This window comes from Saimiri boliviensis, chromosome 1 (assembly GCF_048565385.1).
Source record: "Saimiri boliviensis isolate mSaiBol1 chromosome 1, mSaiBol1.pri, whole genome shotgun sequence".
Lineage (NCBI taxonomy): Eukaryota > Metazoa > Chordata > Mammalia > Primates > Cebidae > Saimiri > Saimiri boliviensis.
Window position 1 is genome coordinate 52,997,362 of NC_133449.1, and position 19,271 is coordinate 53,016,632.

The 19,271-nt window shown below is 45.0% G+C and overlaps 1 protein-coding gene across 4 annotated transcripts in view; it reads right to left on the reverse strand.

Annotated features, from left to right (window-relative positions):
- Window positions 1-19,271, reverse strand: part of ELMOD3 (ELMO domain containing 3) — a 32,646-nt gene that overhangs the window by 4,163 nt on the left and 9,212 nt on the right. For all 4 annotated transcript variants that reach the window (XM_039463815.2, XM_039463812.2, XM_074397568.1 and 1 more), the window contains 5 exons: window positions 12,564-12,632; window positions 11,520-11,611; window positions 10,122-10,245; window positions 9,763-9,885; window positions 4,588-4,718 (listed from right to left, as the gene is read on the reverse strand). In XM_039463815.2, coding sequence (XP_039319749.1) covers window positions 4,588-4,718; window positions 9,763-9,885; window positions 10,122-10,245; window positions 11,520-11,611; window positions 12,564-12,632 — 539 coding nt within the window. The remainder of the gene's footprint in view (window positions 1-4,587; window positions 4,719-9,762; window positions 9,886-10,121; window positions 10,246-11,519; window positions 11,612-12,563; window positions 12,633-19,271) is intronic.

A 19,271-nucleotide genomic window follows, 5' to 3' on the forward strand; every position in this document is an offset into this window, starting at 1 on the left:
TTGGAAATCCAGTGCTAGTGCCTCGCTAGGTGGAGTCAAGTCACTAATCATTACAACTTTATGAGAGAGATTTTTTTTTTTTTTCCCTGAGACAAAGAGTCTCACTCTGTCACCCAGGCTGGAGTACGGTGGCGCAATCTTGGCTCACTGCAACCTCTGCCTCCTGGGTTCAAGTGATTCTTCTGCCTTAGCCTCCCAAGTAGCTGGGACTACAGGCATATGCTACCATCCTTGCTAATTTTTTTTTGTATTTTTAGTAGAGATGGGGTTTCACTACATTGGTCAGGCTGGTCTTGAACTCCTGATCTTGTGATCCACCCTCCTTGGCCTTCCAAAGTGCTGGGATTACAGGCGTGAGCCACTGTGCCTGGCCGAAAGTGGCATTTTTAAAACTTGCTAGTGCATGGCATTGAGGAATACAATAGCTACTACTACAGTTTTTTAAATTGTACTTTAGGTTCTGGGGTACATGTACAGATCATGCAGGGTTGTTGCATAGGTACTTACGTGGTAAGGTGGTTTGCTGCCTCCATCTCCCGTCACCTGTATCTGGCACTTCTCCCCATGTTATACCTCCCCAACCTCTCCACCCCTGGCTGTCTCTCCCCTAGCCCACCCTGCCCAACAGACTCCAGTGTGTGATGCTCCCCTCCTTGTGTCCATGTGTTCTCACTGTTCAACATCCACTTATGAATGAGAACAAGTGATGCTTAATCTTCTCTATCATTCCAATTTTAGTATATGTGCTGCCAAAGTGAGCACTCATGCTGTTTTTTTAGGGCTTACTGCTTAAAAAATCAAGTCTCTTCTCTCAAGAGTAAAGATTTTCACCTTGTTTTTGAAATCCTTGAGTTAACTGCATTTGTTAAAAGAATGACTTATTTTACAATGACCTGTGATCCTATTTTGTGATATCAAGTTTTAAACTTTTGATATTTGACAAACTTTCCAAAATCAAATCATAAATTATGTCTTTTTCTGACCTAATTAATCCTTTAAGATATTAGGCTCCTTAAAGTCCAAAATTGACATAATTTGGCTTATTTAGTATAAAAATTTATAGAAAGCATTGTCAAATATGAAATGGTAGCCGGGCGTGGTGGCTCAAGCCTGTAATCCTAGCACTTTGGGAGGCTGAGGCAGGTGGATCACGAGGTCGAGAGATCGAGACCATCCTGGTCAACATGGTGAAACCCCGTCTCTACTAAAAATACAAAAAAATTAGCTGGGCATGGTGGCACGTGCCTGTAATCCCAGCTACTCAGGAGGCTGAGGCAGGAGAATTGCCTGAACCCAGGAGGCGGAGGTTGCGGTGAGCCGAGATCACGCCATTGCACTCCAGCCTGGGTAACAAGAGCGAAACTCCATCTCAAAAAAACAAACAAACAAAAACAAAAAAACAAAAAACAAATATGAAATGGTGTATAGTTTTCTTTGGGCTATATATGTATAAATATGTTATTGCTATGTATTCCAAAATTACAGGAGACTCCTATAATTCTGATATAACTTAGTGTACATTATCAGTAATAATTATAATTGTTATGTTAAAATATTGTGTGCCATAGAGGTAACAAATTTCATTGTCAGTTGTGTCTTTGACTATGGCTGCCTTAACACTTTTTGTCATCCACGGACAATTGTTGTGTTGTTTGGTCCTCTTTCTGGTTTTATAATCAGCTATAAAAAGCCAGGCATGGTGGCTCACACCTGTAATCCCAGCACTTTGGGAGGCTGAGGCAGGCAGATCACTTGAGGTCAGGAGTTTGAGACCAGCCTGGCCAACATAGCAAAACCCTGTCTCTATTAATAATATAAAAATTAGAGCCAGGCGCGGTGGCTCAAGCCTGTAATCCCAGCACTTTGGGAGGCCGAGGCGGGTGGATCACGAGGTCAGGAGATCGAGACCATCCTGGTCAACACAGTGAAACCCCGTCTCTACTTAAAATACAAAAAATTAGCTGGGCATGGTGGTGCGTGCCTGTAATCTCAGCTACTCAGGAGGCTGAGGCAGGAGAATTGCCCGAACCCAGGAGGCGGAGGTTGTGGTGAGCCGAGATCGTGCCATTGCACTCCAGCCTGGGTAACAAGAGCGAAACTCCGTCTCAAAAAAAGAAAAAAAAAAAATTAACTGAGCATGGTGGCAGGTGCCTGTAATCCCAGCTACTCAGGAGGCTGAGGCAATAGAATCACTTGAACCTGGGAGGCAGAGGTTGCAGTGAGCCAAGATCACACCACTGCACTCCAACTTGTTCAATAAAGCAAGACTAGTCTAAAAATAGATAAATAAATAATAATAACAATCAGCTATAAAACTCCAACAGAGGCTTTTGAATGCAGGTTTCTAATAATTTTGGAGACTGTGACATCAGAATAGAGGAAAAACTTTCAGACTCATGGAGAGCTAAAATGTTCATGAATATCAAAGCAGAACAGGAATTAACTGCGTGAACTGAACGGATTTTTCTGACTTTTTGCTTAAAACATTGCTGATCTTTTGTTTTGTTTTTCAGAGTCTTGAAACTTTTCTTTTGAACTATTGATAGTTTTTAACAAATTAGTACGCTCTGAAGAACAAAATTTGGAGCATATTTGTTTTTCTCTACCTGATTTATCCAGAATTTGGAAACCATTTGTGAGTATTCTTAAGGTAGTACAGTTATTTGCATACATGCAATAAGAATCTGTTTTCATTTGTAACAGGACACAACTGGAGAAACTGTCTATTTTGCCAAAGAACGGTTATTCCTTAAAGGAAAGAATGGTGTGTTTTCCTTTAAAAAATCAAATTTGATTTATGGAACCAATAAAGCCTTTGGAAAACTGGCCTCATATTGTTTGTACAGAGTCCCTGAACAGAGTTTCTGACTTGTGTTAAGTAAAGAATGTCACTTTATGACAGGCCCAGGAGCCCCAGGTTTATCTTGAAACCTCAAGAGAAGAGAAAATTCATGTTTCCAGAGTGAATCACGGTTGTTTGGTAAAATAACCAGTTTCTCCAGTTGTGCGGTGAAAGAAAAATTATGTTTCAAAAACCATAGTACACCTGTTGTTAGATCCTAGTCTTGCCTAATGTTTTTTAATTTTTATAATTTTCTACAGTTAGGGCTGAATCTTAATTTTTCTTGGTTACAAGTCTTCAAAATAATGTTTTCAATTTATTTTCCTCCTTTTCTTTCCCCCATTTTCCTAATTTGGAGTCACTGAAAACTAAGCTGTGCTTTCTTAAAGCCCTGCAAACTGAAGCCAGACAACTGCAGAAGAAAATAACAGCAACCTATTTACATACCTAAGCCACTTTCATACCTACCTACTGATGTATAGACTTCAGAGTAATGTGGCCTATATTGATTTTCCAGGATTATTCTTTTGTTTGCTGTTGTTTCTCTCCCTCTCTGTATTTTCTCTTCATAGGATATGAGACTTCACAACCTTCTAAAAATGAACTTTCCTAATAACTCTGGACATAACCATCTAGGAATAAACCATCCTGGCCATGACTGATCAGATGAAACCTAAGACCAGAGACTCATTTTTTAAAAAAATGTTTTCTTCAAAAGATTTTTAAAAATAAAAGGGGGGAAATGTGAAAGGAAAATATCTTGGGCTCCCCAAATCACTAAGCTAAAGGGAAATGTCAAGCTAGGAACTACTTAGGGGACACCTACCTCCCATTCTATTCGAAGTACCCCTCTGCTCTCTCAGATAAATGTGTATCTTATTGCCTCCTTTGGAGACGCTAATCAGAAATTCAAATGCAACCATTTATCTCTTATCTACCTATGACCTGGAAGCCCCTTCCCTGCTTCGAGTCCTCCTGCTTTTGCTTCTAGTTGTCCTGCCTTTCTGGACTGAATGAATGTTCATCTTACATATGTTAATTGATGTCTCATATCTCCCTAAAATGTATAAAACCAAGCTGTGCTCTGACTAGCCTGGGCACATGTCGTCAGGACCTCCTGAGGCTGTGTCATGGGTGCATGTTCTCAACCTTGGCAAAACAAACTTTCTTTTCTTTTTTTTTTTTTTTTTGAGACGGAGTTTCGCTCTTGTTACCCAGGCTGGAGTGCAATGGCGTGATCTCGGCTCACCGCAACCTCCGCCTCCTGGGCTCAGGCAATTCTCCTGCCTCAGCCTCCTGAGTAGCTGGGATTACAGGCACGTGCCACCAGGCCCAGCTAACTTTTTGTATTTTTAGTAGAGACGGGGTTTCACTATGTTGACCAGGATGGTCTCGATCTCTTGACCTTGTGATCCACCTGCCTCGGCCTCCCAAAGTGCTGGGATTACAGGCTTGAGCCACCGCGCCCGGCGCAAAACAAACTTTCTAAATTAACTGAGACCTCAGATTTTTAGGGTTCACACTATGATTTCTATTCTCCAGATGAGGAAACCATGGCTCTGAGGAGTTGAGGAACCCACTTGAGCTACACAGCTCATGAGTGGTAGAGCTAATATTTCAGTGCAGGTCAGACTGATGGGGAAGCCATTCCTGGTTAGTCTCAGCTGTCCTAGGAGCCCTCTGGGCCACTCGGGTCCTAGCTCCACAGCCCTTACCTTTCCTCTAGTTTTCCACCAAAGTCTCACCTGGATGTGGTGATGAGACAGGCGGAAAATCTCCTGTGCCATCAGCAAGGTCTTTGAGTCCATCACCAGGTAGAGCAGGTGCAGGAGGGCAAGGAAACCTGCGCCTCTCAGGTCTGTGGCTGGATTTGCTCCTGTAACAAAGACCATGAGGAAACAGGGTGTGGCAGCAAGCAGTGCTTTAAGGGCTCCTTGTGAGAAACTGCCCTGACACTGGCCTCTTCCCAGGCTAGCGGAGAACGAGCAGCACAGGTCCACTTTCTGCCACACTTGTGGGACTCATTCTCATGAGCTAAGCGGGGCTATGCACCAAATGGTGAACCCAGCACCCTGGGGACAGTCTCCCATGTCAGTTTTCTTGCTGCTGCTTGACCCTCGATAGCCATTTCTCCACAAAACAACCGGAGTGATCCTTTACAAAAAAGGCTGAATTTATGGTTCTGGAACAGGATGAACAATGCACTTTCTGCCTATTCCTCCCACTAAGTACAGCTTTTAAAAGCCCTGGACATTAACATATAAAACAAACAGAAGACTCTGAAAGGAAGGCAGACAGACTAGCTAGGGAACTTGAGAGCTGAGAAATGACTCTCTAGTGAATTCCTGGGTTTCTTTTTGCCTAATACATCCCAACTGGTGCTGGAAAAGACAGCAACCTAGAAATGCCAATGGGAGCAGACCAAAAAGCCCCAAGGAAAGTTGCTCTCTCTAGTCAAAGGGTGGGGAAAGGGGCAGTGCAGCAAGACAAAAATCTTTAGCCAACGTCCTCCCTACTACAGCTAAACATCACAGATAAAGATGTGGCCACATTTCCCACTCTTCTGCAGCAAAGGCTGAGTGGGGACCCTAGCCTTCTACCCTGTCTTGGAAGGGGTGCCTTCCACAAGGCATCCCTTAGCTCCACTAGGGTAGTGTCAGAGAAGGCCGAGCGGGGAGCTAGGACTTTATCTTTCCCAGTGTTAAGGAGCTGCCTTTGCCTCCTCTGCGACGTAGAAGTCACGTGAGAACAGAAATGAGGCATCCCTGCACCACCAGCCATGTTGGCCAGGCTGGTCTCAAACTTGGTATTAGCACAAGCCAAGTGGGATACGTGGACTTCCATCCCACCTGGCAGTAACAAGGTGACATCCTTCCTTACCCTGCTGGCACAGTAACAGAGGAGGCCTGCTAAAGTAGAAGATATAAATAAGATCCAAAGTCTCATAACAGATTACCCAAAATGTCTAGGATACAATAAAAAAATTACTTGTCACACCAAGAACTAGGAAAATCTCAATTTGAATGAGAGAAGATGACCAACAAACACCAACACCAAGATAACACAGATGTTGGAATTATTTGACAAGGATTTTAAAGTAGCGATGGTAGGCAGAATAATCCCCCTGCCCCACAATGACCATGCCCCCAGAAGCTATGACTGTGTTATATAACACGAAAAAGGGGATTAAGATTGCAGGTAGAATTAAGGTTGCTGATCAGCAGGCAGGGAGATTATCCTGGATTGTCTGGGTGGGCCCAATGTCATCAGAAGGGTCCTTAAAAGTGGAAGGGGGGGCCGGAAGGAAGGGGCGCAGTGGCTCAAGCCTGTAATCCCAGCACTTTGGGAGGCTGAGGCGGGTGGATCACGAGGTCGAGAGATCGAGACCATCCTGGTCAACATGGTGAAACCCCGTCTCTACTAAAAATACAAAAAATTAGCTGGGCATGGTGGCACGTGCCTGTAATCCCAGCTACTCAGGAGGCTGAGGCAGGAGAATTGCCTGAGCCCAGGAGGCGGAGGTTGCGGTGAGCCGAGATCGCGCCATTGCACTCCAGCCTGGGTAACAAGAGCAAAACTCCGTCTCAGGAAAAAAAAAAAAAAAAAAAAAAAAGTGGAAGAGAAAGGCAAAGCCCAGAGCTAGAGAAAGAGATGTGAGGAATTGGGCTCAGAGAGATGCTGTTTCTGGCTTTGAGGTGGCCTCTAGAAGCTGCAAAAGGGAAGGAAATGGGAAATGGATTCTCTTCCAGAGTCTCCAAAAAGAGCACCGTGACTCTTGATAGTTTTTTTCTTTATTTCCTTTTTTTTTTTTTTTTTTTGAGATGGAGTCTCGAATTGTTGCCTGGGTTGGAATGCAGTGTGCAATCTCAGCTCACTGCAACCTCTGCCTTCTGGGTTCATGCGATTCTCTTGCCTCACCCTCCCAAGTAGCTGGGATTACAGGTGCCGGCCACCACACCAGGCTAATTATTTTTATTTTTATTTTTAGTAGAGATGAGGTTTTACTATGTTGGCCAGGCTGGTCTCAAACTCCTGATCTCGTGATCTGCCCACTTCAGCCTCCCAAAGTGTTGGGATTATAGGCGTGAGCCACTGTGCCTGGCCAGATAGTTCTTTCTTTCTTTTTTTTTTTTTTGAGATGGAGTTTCACTCTTGTTACCCAGGCTGGAATGCAATGGCGCGATCTCGGCTCACTGCAACCTCCGCCTCCGGGGTTCAGGCAATTCTCCTGCCTCAGCCTCCTGAGTAGCTGGGATTACAGGCGTGCGCCACCATGCCCAGTAATTTTTCATATTTTTAGTAGAGACTGGGTTTCACCATGTTGACCAGGATGGTCTTGATCTCTTGACCTCGTGATCCACCCGCCTCGGCCTCCCAAAGTGCTGCGATTACAGGTTTGAGCCACCGTGCCCGGCCAGATAGTTATTTCTTGATCTTGACCACAGGTTCTCAGTGATACCTGAGTCTGACTTGTGAACTAGAAACTGTAAGATAATAATTTGTGTTATTTTAAGCCACTAGGTTTGTGGTACATTGTTACAAAAATGATAGAAAATGACTGTAGTATCTACCATAAAATGCCTTTGGCAAGCAATTATGAACAAATACACTTTAAAAAAGTGAAAAAATAGAAAGTTTCAGTAAAGAAACAGCAGATATGAAGAAGAACCAAATGGATACTTTAGAACTGAAAAACAGGATAACTAGAACTAAAAACTCTTTGGATGGGCTCAACAGAGAATGAGGACAAAAGAAGAAAGAATCGGTGAACTTGAATATGAACAATAACAATAGAATTACTCAATGTGAGCAACAGAGCTCTAGAAAAACAAAAACCAAAATGAACAGAGCCTTGGAGATCTATGAGGCTATAACTAAGATTTTTAAAAATGAACAAAGATAGCATTTATATCATCTGAATCCCACAAGAGAGGACAAAGTGTGGAGCTGAAGAAAGTATTCAAAGGAATCATGGCTGAAAATTGACCAAATTTGGCCAAAGACACAAACCCACACACTCAAGAAGCTGAGCTAACCTCAAGCAGGAGAAGCCCAAAGAAATCCATACAATGATATACCACAGTTAAATTCCTGAAAACTAAAGACAAAGCAAATATTTTTCTTTTAAGACAGAGTCTCACTTTGAAAAATTTTTTTTCTGACCAGGCATGGTGGCTCATACCTGTACTCCCAGCACTTTGGGAGGCCGAGAATCCCTTGAGGTCAGGAGTTCGAGACCAGCCTGGTCAACACGGTGAAAACCCATCTCTACTAAAGATACAAAAATTAGTCAGGTGTGGTGGCGGGTGCCTGTAATCCCAGCTACTTGGAAGGCTGAGGCAGGAGAATCACTTGACTGGGGAGGTGGAGGTTGCAGCAAGCTGAGATTGTGCCATTGCCCACCAGCCTGGGCAACAGAGAGGGACTCCATCTCAAAAAAAAAAAAAAAAAAAATTTTTTTTTTTTAGAGATAGGGTCTCGCAATGTTGCCCAGGTTGGTCTGGAACTCCTTGTCTCAAGCAATCCTTCTGACTCAGCCTTCCAAAGTGCTGGGATTACAGGTGTGAGCCACCATGCCTGGCACAGAAAAGATTTTGAAAGCAGAAAGAGAAGATGAACTCCTTACTTACAAGAAAGAGATCATTCAAATGACAGTGGATTTCTCATTGGAAACTATGCAGGCCAGAAGGAAGTAGCATATTTTCTTTCTTTCTCTTTTTTTTGAGACAGAGTCTTGCTCTGTCGCCCAGGCTGGAGTGCAGTAGTGTGATCTTGGGTTCAACCTCCACCACCCAGGTTCGAGCGATTCTCCTGCCTCAGTCTCCCGAGTAGCTGGGATTACAGGTGCATGCCACCACACTCAACTAATTTTTGTATTTTTAATAGAGATGGGGTTTCACCATGTTGGCCAGACTGGTCTTGAACTCCTGACCTCAAGTGATCCGCCTGCCTCGGCCTTCCAAAGTGTTGGAATTACAGGTGTGAGCCACTGTGCCTGGCCTTATTAAAGTTTCCTTTCAAAATGAAGACCTTTTCCTATTCTATACAAATATAATTTGGTATGGTTTTGAAAAAAATAGAACAACCCAAAAACTGGTGAAATCATTGTTTCACTCAGAAAGTAAAATAATATGATAAACTTTTCATAAATTTTTTTAAAAAGAGGAAAAAAACCCAAACAAGCCGGATTCGAAATCAGTGTTTTCCATATCATGTAATGTTTATAACAGCCTAAAAAGGCCACAAAGTGATCTTTTCTCCTGTCACTTTCGTCTCTACCTTAGCCACACTCTCCCTATTTTTCTTTTCTTTTTTTGAGACAGAGTCTCCTGTCACCTAGGCTGGAGTGCAGTGGCAAAATCTCCGCTCACTACAACCTCTGCCTCCCAGGTTCAAGCCAGGTTCAAGCAATTCTCCCACCTCAGCCTCCCGAGTAGCTGGGACTACAGGTGCATACCATCATGCCCGGCTAATTTTTGTATTTTTAGTAGAGACAAGGTTTCACCATACTGGCCAAGCTGGTCTAGAACTCCTGACTTCGTGATCCACTCACCTTGGCCTACCAAAGTGCTGGGCAAGGTGTGAGCCATTGCGCCTGGCCCTAATTTTTGCATTTTTAGTAGAGATGGGGTTTCACCATGTTGGCCAGGCTGGTCTTGAACTCCAGACCTCAAGTGATTTGTCTTCCTCAGTCTCCCAAAGGGCTGGGATTATAGGCGTGAGCTACGGCACCTGACCTACTCTATTTTTCAAGCAGAGCAAGCAAGCGCCCCCTCAAGGATTTTGCATTTGCCGCACCATCCTCCTGGAATGCTCCCGCGAGATCATCCCCCTCTTGGCACTGGAAGAGGACGATCTGACCTCTCACTCTAGTCCTGGAATCAGAGGCATGAAAAAGATGAGCTACTCCTCCCTCTTACCCTGAAAGCCCAGGTCCTCCCAGTGGTCTCCCTGGAGGGCGCAGTCAAACTTGGAGCCAGTCAGCTTCTTATAGATGGTCTGGAGGACTCGGCCATGCACTGGGTCTTGACTATCCAGGCCACCTGCCCCAAAACACACCCACACTCTGCCAGATTGCCCCTCAGGGGAGGACTGGGTGCTTTTCAGAGAATGTGAGATCTGGACTGAGCTCAAGACACCCCGTTCTCAGCTCCCACTCTCACCCACCAACCATGGTACATTCAAGATTCCTGGTTTAGCCTCAGCAAGAGGGTCAGCAAACAGGGTCTTGCCTGACCATATATGCAGCAACTGCTCTGTGGGCTCACACTGCACTCACACTGAGCAATGGTCAGGACCAAGTCCCTTTCTTCCCGAAGGCCCTGGTGGAGCTTTGGAGGCCCGAAGAGGTAGTGTCGGAGGGCGGCAAGCCCAGTCCTTCGAATAGTTGGCTGGATTCTTTTCTGGAGAAGAAATTGCAGGCAATGGGTAGAGTGCTGGTTCATCTGCCTTAACTAACTTCCCATCAGGCTCAGACCAGGGGCAGTGCTTGCAGAAAGTAATTCCCCTATCTAGCTGGTCTTCGGGCCAGGGAAAGGAGGCAAAAGTTTCGAGGCACCTGTTGAGTCTCCAGAGCCAGGCTCTTCCAGCTCCCAGATTTTTTACAAGGTGAAAGAGACATCCCCAAGCTAGGTATTATCAGCCATTATTTGCATTTAGTCGTCTGGGCTTTTCCAGAACTAGCTATTCCACTGACTCCCACAGACTTATACCTCCCCAGCTCCCCCAGGCGGTCAGACAAATGCCAGGACAGGTTTCCCAAGAGGTGGGGACTCACTGGAGTTAGATGAATCTGAGAGGTAGCTGGAATCTTTTGGTCACAACCAGCACTTCCTAATGAGGCCATGCTGGCTTCTCATGGCTCAAGGTCACTACTGCAGGCCTTAGAATTTTCTGATTTAGGTAGCTTTTGGCTCCCTGTGTCCTAGAAAACAACCTGGTTCCTATCTTTTTAGTCTCTCTCCCTTAAGCCAGGTTTTAGGTTGAAGACCTGAAATCGCATTTCTCTAAACATATTACTTGTCACTCAATATGTCACAGAAAGCTCCCCAGCTTTTCTTCTTTTTTATAGAGACAGGGTCCTACTCTGTTACCCAGGTGTGATTATAGGTTATTGCAGCCTTGAACTCCTGGGTTCAAGTGATCCCCTCACCTCGGCCTCCTCTGAAAGTGCTGGTATTACAGGTGTGAGCCACTATGCCCAGCCTCCACCCCACCCCCAGCATGTATTCCCTCAAATATTCCTTGTTTTTCCAACTTATACCCTTCTTAAATTCCTAAATACCTTCTGGTTCCTTGAGGGAATGGAAGACTTTCCTGGCCATGAATTACTCACCTCCCTGAACAGTTTGCATTACCTCTGCAAGGAGCTACCTAGTACTTGATTCTAGATGTCCCTATACCAAAAGGGAAGAGTAGAGAAACAGCTATACAGGCCCCTGAATGACAGGGCCACAGAAGCTCTAAGGGCATAGTCCCACAAAAGCTACCAAGGCCCCAGATGAAGCATGGGTCCTAGGCCACCCATGATCCTGGACACCAAGGTCTTAGGGGAGATAGGGCCCTCAGCTGGAGGCTTCCATCTTGCTTGCCCAGTGCCCTATCCTGGTGGGATAGACGCTTGGCTCCTAGGGAAACGGCAGTTTGCTTGAGACCCCAAACCCCACTACCATCATACCTTGAAGGAGGAAAGGTCCATAGTCTGGAAGTGCTGTAGGGCCTCAGTGAAGGAGATTAGCTGCCCAGGCTGTTCTGAGTTGGCCAGGCTCCCTGTGGCAAAAGGGAAGACATGCTAGGATTTATAGGAATCATTCTGTCGGAAAACATTTACTGAGGGCCTCTCCGTTGACACCTCCAAGCCAAGCACTGGCTTCCAGTTGAACATCAGACACCTATAGCTACAATCTTCTTTCAAGAGGCTAGCGTTATCTGCAAGGCTGACTCTCTTTTTGGACTAGGCTACTCAGTCTTGCTAGGCTAACCTCTGTGATGAATACGGGATAGATCTGTCCCACAAAGAGATCCCTAAATTCTCTTACCTGTGAGGAGGCAAGTCACTGCCTGGGGTGGGTACCCACGTAAGAGCACACAACCAGTGTGTTTAGGGGCCCTTCCTAATTTCCACTCTTCCCTTCTCACACCCCATATAGGAACCCCCAACCACATACCTCTGTTACAGACCATAGGGAATTAACTGATCAGTTAGCAACTTAGGCGATGGCTGATATTATTCACTGGGCTCCAGGAGCTCAAGAGAGGCTCAGGCTAGGTATAGTTCCTAGTTCTATCCTCCTGTAGCTTCATCCAAACCTCTTAGAAAGAAACAGGAGACAATTTAGCTTCCAACCCCAGGGACTTCCTTGTGCAGTGAACAACCTGAGCAGCCTTACACAGGGGCCCTGTCTCCATCCTCCTGCCCAACCTCACCACTCTTTAGAAGCTGCCCTAACCAAGGTCAACCCTGTCTTCTCTCAGAGTTGTGTGGACGATGGACGGGGATGGTAGCCCTGTCTCCATGGCCTTCACTCTGGTTTCTTCCAGAGGTAGGATGTCATCATCTTAGGATTTGAAAGAGACTGTAACCTATGTTATATAGTTAAAATGAGCACTCTCAATAATTCTATCTCCTAGTCGCAGAGTCACAGAAACATTTGCCACACGTATGGATGGTGCCTTTGCTGGCAGAGGGGCAATGGGGAGACAGCAGCATTCCTGCAGTTACCTGTTTCCGGCTGGATGGTGTCCACAGCTTCCCATTCTTCTTGGGCTCTGACCACCTCTGTACTCGCAACTGCAATAGTGAGAAAAGGAGACCCTCTGAGATCTAGGTATGCATGGGCCTCTACTGCAGACCTCAGCCTTGTATGCATACCTTGGGCCTTTTTTTTTTTTTTTTTTAAGAGATGGGGTCTCACTATGTTACCCAGTTTGGAGTTCAATGGCTGTTCACAGGCATGATCTCACCATTGATCAGCACAGGATTTTTGAACTGCTCCCTTTCTGACCTGGGCCAGTTCACCCTTTCCTAGGCAATCTGGTGGTCCCTCACTCCCGGGAGGTCCCCATACTGATGGCATAGCATCACTCTATTGGCATAACATACCACAGCCCAGAACTCCTGGACTCAAGCGATCCTCCTGCCTCAGCCTCCTGAGTACCTGGGACTACAGGCAGGCATTACTACCACATCTGGCTGCTTTGGGTCTTAACACTCTCTGATCCTCTCCTCATAGGCTTGCCAGAGTGAGCTTCTGAAAAGATCTGACATCACCCACCTGCTCAAAACCCTCCAGGGATTCTCCATAGTCCTCAAGAAAAAAAACCCACACTCTACAGCACAGTATCCACATAACTTCACAATCTACAGATGGTTCCCCTACTCGTAACAGCCCCACTTAACAATTGTTTGACTTTTTGATGGATTTATCAGGGTATTACATGCATTTTTCTTTTATTTTTGTTTTTTTTAAAGACTAATAAGGTGAAGCAGTGGGAGTGGAGAAGGAACAAAGAAATCTGTAACTGGTTGTGATCAATTCATTGTAAACCTCACTCTACTGGGACCAGCCTTAAATGCACTTTCGTTTTTGTTTTTTAGTTTTGCCTAATAAAGCAGCACTTTCGACTTATATTTTTTACTTCCAATGGGTTTACTGGGATGGAAGTTCATTGTAACTCAAGGAACATTTGTAGATCCTTCTTAGCTCTCCAGCTTTGCCCCAGGGCCATCCAGAACTACCTGAACTTCCTCCACGCGCTCTGCCCTCTCCCACCCTCAGTGCCTTTTTGCACACTGCTCTCCCTCTGTTGGAATCAACTCCAGGTACTGCCACCTGCAGTTCCAACCCCTCCTGGCGCAGCTCCTTCTCATTCTTCAGTGAGCTCTGGCACTATCCTCGCCTGGATGCCTTCCTTGACCTCATCGGTCTGGATGAGGAGCCACTGTTCTGTGAGACCCTGACAACCAGTGCTTATCACAGCGTAGTTATTGTTTCTCCTACTCCACAGTGAGCTATGTGAGGGCAGGTTTTGCAGAGCCTAGCACAGGGCTTGACACATGATAGGTGCTCAAGAAATATCTGATGGATAAATGAATGGATAGATGGATGAATGATTGCATGAATGAATGAAAGCACAATACAAGGTAAAGAAAGAAAGAAAGAACAAGCAAGCAAGTAAGCACAATACAAGGGAGAGAAAAAAAGCAGAAGGATGGGCTTGCTAGAGTCTCCACCCAGTCCTTTTCTCCACACCAGACATGTCATTCTCTGGCTCATACCGCTAGTGGCATCTTCTGTCACTGACTTTTCCAGGTTGCTACAGAGAACATCAACAATGTGAAAGATGGAGAGACTCTAGTTTAATATCAAAAATATGATCTCTCTAGCCTCAGTAGTAAAGTAGGTTAGGACAGCTCTTCTCTGCCTTACAATCTTGGCTGAGAACATCATATGACAATAAACTGTTGGAAGACTACCTGCAGATTAAATGAAATACTACCAGACGCTAATGAATAATGAGGAAGAGAAAGCCACTGGGAAGCAGCAGAGTTGCTGAAAAGCACACTTGAGAGTCAAACTACATGTGAATGCTTCATCTCTGCCACTTTCTAGCTGTATGCCATCTGTAACCCTTCATGGGGCTGTTGTGAGGATGAGGTAATTCCTCTATTTCTTAGGAGGGCACACGGCCCACAGGTAAACTATTATTATCAATACAGTTGTGGGCTCAGGTCCAGCAGGGCAATGGACAGTGGCAGCAGGTGAGATGGGTCTCCAGGGTCCTCTAGGAAATTCCATCTCACCAGCTCCAGTCTGGAGTAGCAGACACTGAGCCTTGGAGCTTCTAACACAACTTTAACAGAATATTCGAACTTAGATGATAGAATAAAACTCGCTTTCCGCATAGGAGCTGAAAAGGAGGGACAAAGTGGCTGAACAAAAAGGGAAGAGTAGGCTGGGCATGCTGGCTCATGTCTGTAATCCCAGCACTGTGAGACGCTGAGGTGGACAGATCACCTAAGGTCAGGAGTTCAAGACTAGCCTGGCCAATGTGATAAAACCCTGTCTCTACTAAAAATACAAACAAAAAACTAGCTGTGTGTGGTGGCAGGCACCTGTAATCCAACGTACTTGGGAGGCTGAGGCAGGAGAGTCACTTGAGCCCAGGAGGCAGAGGTTGTAACGAGCTGAAATTGTACCATTGCACTCCAGCCTGGGCAACAAGAGTGAGATTTGGTCTCAAAAAAAAAAAAGCAGGCGGCAGGGTTGGGGGGTTGGGGGCGGGGGTGGTTGAGCGGGGAGAAAGCAGCGGAAAGCAACGCTTATTATGAAGCTGAACAGGATCCTTCAGCTTCTCACCTTCATGCAGTTTTACTGATTTATCGATTCTTCACCTGTCAGAGCCTTATCTACCAGCAACTTAACTAATCCTTTCCCAACCCTACACACGCTCGCCTACAAACAGCTTGATTAAAGTCTGTGAGGCAAGAGCAGAAACCACAGCAGCAAGTTGGTGGAAATATGCTATCCAAACAGGTTAGTCAACAAGGTTTTCACCAGCAATAGCAAGCTGGTGCTTAAAAACTCAAGACGAATGTTGAAACCATGTAAGAGCCTCTCCTTTTCTCTTGGAACCAGGCAGATGCCTCCTACCTGTGACATAAATACTGTTTTCCCCTGACTAACAGAAGAACATGAGGGCAAAGGACAAATATTTAGGATGATTCATGCAGCTCACGTTAATTCGGCTCTTTATCTTTTTTTCTTTTTATAATTGTCTCCTTTATTTCAGCTCTCTTCTACTTTCTCATATAGTCAAAAGTACTACCAATTGAGTCAGCTTATTAAGTAACTCTTTTTAACATTTATTTTTATTTATTTATTTGGTTTTTTTTTCAGAAGGAGTCTCCCACTGTTGCCCAGGTTGGAGTGTAGTGATGCCATCTCAGTTCACTACAACCTCTGCTTCCTGGGTTCAAGCGATTCTCCTGCCTCAGCCTCCTGAGTAGCTTGGATTATAGGTGGGTGCCACCACACCTGGATAATTTTTTTGGGGGGTGGGCAGTCATTTTTTTTTTTTTTTTTGAGACGGAGTTTCGCTCTTGTTACCCAGGCTGGAGTGCAATGGCGCGATCTTGGCTCACCGCAACCTCCGCCTCCTGGGTTCAAGCAATTCTCCTGCCTCAGCCTCCTGAGTAGCTGGGATTACAGGCATGTGCCACCATGCCCAGCTAATTTTTTGTATTTTTAGTAGAGACGGGGTTTCACCATGTTGACCAGGATGGTCTCGATCTCTCGACCTCGTGATCCACCCGCCTCGGCCTCCCAAAGTGCTGGGATTACAGGCTTGAGCCACCGCGCCCGGCCTTGGCAGTCATTTTTGACTAAATTTTTTTATTTTTAGTAGACAGGGTTTCACCATGTTGGTCAGGCTGGTCTTGAACTCCTGACCTTGTGATCCGTCCACCTCGGCATCCCAAAGTGCTGGGATTCCAGGCGTGAGCCACCGCGCCCAGCCTACATTCATTTTTTACTTTATTTTTTTTTAGTTGTCCAGGGCTGTAGGCACATGCCACCATGCCTATAATCCCAGCATTCTGAGAGGCCAAGATGGGAGGATCATTTGAGCCAAGAGTTTGAGACCAGTCTGGGCAACATATTGAGACCGTCTCTACATAAAATTTTCTTTTTTATCTCTTTTTTTTCTTTTTGAGTGTCTTGCATTGGAATCCACACAAAATTTTAAAAAATAGCTAGGCATGGTAGTGCATATGGTAGTCCCAGATGCTCAGGAGGCTCCGGTGAGAGGATTTCTGGAGCCCAGGAGTTTGAGGCTGGAGTGAACCATAATCACATCACCACACTTCAGCCTGGACAACAAAGTGAGACCCTGTCTCTAAAATACATATATATATATGCATTTAAAGTAAAACCTATTAATGTAGTAGTACTAGGTTTCTCATCATATAGTAAAGACAAAGTTCCATTAAAAGAAACTTTATAGATGTCCAAATGATGTTCATATATTAGAATATTTTTTAGCTATGTATAGAAGCTCACACTTACATTCCCAGATAATCAGGAGGCTAAGGTGAGGATCAGCCTGAGCAACACAGCAAGAACCTATCTCTTAAAACAAAACAAAACAAAACAAAACAAACTAGGCCTGGTGGCACACAGCTACTCAGAAGGCTGAGGCACGAAGACTGCTTAAACCCATAAGTTCTATGATTGCATCACTGCGCTTCAGCCTGGGGGACAGAGCAAGACGCTGTCTCAAAAAAAAAAAAAAAAAAGAGTAATATCTGGATGCAGTGGCTCACACCTGTAATCTCAACACATTGGGAGGCTGCGGCAGGCGGATCACGAGGTTAGAAGCTCGAGATCATCTGGCCAACATGGTGAAAACTTGTCTCTACTAAAATGCAAAAATTAGCCAGGTGTGGTGGTGCATGCCTGTAGACTAGCTACTCAGGAGGCTGAGGAAGGGGAATCGCTTGAACCCAGGCATCGGAGTTTGCAGTAAGCCGAGATCACACCACTGCACTTCAGCTTGGTGACAGAGCAAGACTCCATCTAAAAAAAAATAAAGTATTTTTTTAAAAGTTCATTATTTCTAGTGGCTCACACATGTAATTCCAGCACTTTGGGAGGCCAAGATAGGTGACTCACTTGAGGCCAGGGCTTTGAGACCAGCCTGGCCAAGATGGTGAAACCCTGTCTCTGCTAAAAATAAAAAACTTAGCTAGGTATGGTGATACACGCCTGTAATCCCAGCTACTTGGGAGCCTGAGGCAGGAGAATCACTTGAACCCAGGAGGTGGAGGTTGCAGTGAGCTGAGATCATGCCACTGAACTCCATCCTAGGTGACAAAGTGAGACTCTGTCTCAAAAAAAAGCCACCACTCCTGGTTAATTTTCGTATTTTTTTTTTTTTTAGTAGACAAAGTTTCACCATGTTGGCCAATTGAACTCTTGACCTCAACTGATCTGCCTGCCTCGGCCTCCCAAAGTTTTTTTTTTTTTTTCCTCTTGGGATGGAGTCTCACTCTGTTGCCCAGGCTGGAGTGCAGTGGCATGATCTCAGCTCACTGCAACCTCCACCTCCTGAGTTCAAGCGATTCTCCTGCCTTAGCCTCCAGAGTACCTATGACTACAGGTGCCTACCACCACACCCAGCTAATTTTTATATATTTTTTAGTAGAGATGAGGTTTCAACATGTTGGCCAGACTGGTCTTGAACTCCTGACCTCAAATGATCTGCCTGCCTCAGCCTCCCAAAGTGCTGGAATTACAGGTGTGAGCCACTGCACCCAGCTGACAGATTACATTTTCAGTGTGTAGCTAGTCAAACATGGTTGTGGGGTGGGGGAGCAGGCAGTGTGTAGAATTTAAACATAACAATACACAACAATGAGCACTCACTATGATTTCTATTTTGTGTAAAAAGTTTATCTACGTTATCTCATTTAGTCCTCACAGAATTCCCATCATATGGGTTCTGATACAATCCCTGCTTTATAGATGAGGAAAGCGAGGGTTAGAAAAGTAACTTGCTCAAGATCAAGTAGTTGGTGGGTAACAGAGCCAGTATTTGAACTAGAGATATCTGACTCCAGAAGTGTGCTTCTGAATTAGCGAGTATACCATTTTTTTTTTTAATGAGACAAGAGTCTTACTCCATCACTCAGGCTGGAATGCAGTGGCACAATCTCAGCTCACTGCAGCCTCCATCTCTGGGTTCATGTGATTCTTGTGCCTCAGCTCCAGAGTAGCTGGAATTACAGGCACACACCACTACACCTAGCTAATTTACTTTTTATTTTTAGTAGAGATGGGTGATATAGTTTGGCTCTATCTCCCCACTCAAATATCATCTTGTAACTCCCATAATTCCCATATGTTGTGGGAGGGATCTGATAGGACATAATTGAATCGTGGGGGTTGGTCTTTCCTGTGCTGTTCTTATGATAAGAACATAAGTCTCATGGGATCTGATGGTTTTAAAAATAGCCATTTCCCTGCATAAGTTCTCTCTTTGCCTGTTGCCATCCATGTAAGATGTGAATTGCTCCTCCTTGCCTCTCGCCATATTTGTGAGGCCTCCCCAGGCGTGAGGAACTGTAAGTTCATTAAACCTCTTTTTTCCCAGTCCCAGGTATGTCTTTATCAACAGCATGAAAACGTACTACTACAATGGGGTTTCACCATGTTGGCCAGACTGGAGTGTACCTTTCTCTGTAATCACGTGGCAAGTGGAGTGAGCTTTAAATATAGCATGGGGAAGCTCCTTGTAAAGCAGATAAAGTAGAACATTCAAAGTCTTTTCCCATTTGAGGTCTCATTTTCATGGCATCCCTTTGAGGATAAGGGAAATACTAATACTAGATGTCACATGGCTTGCCCAGAGGCACACAGTAAACCACCAG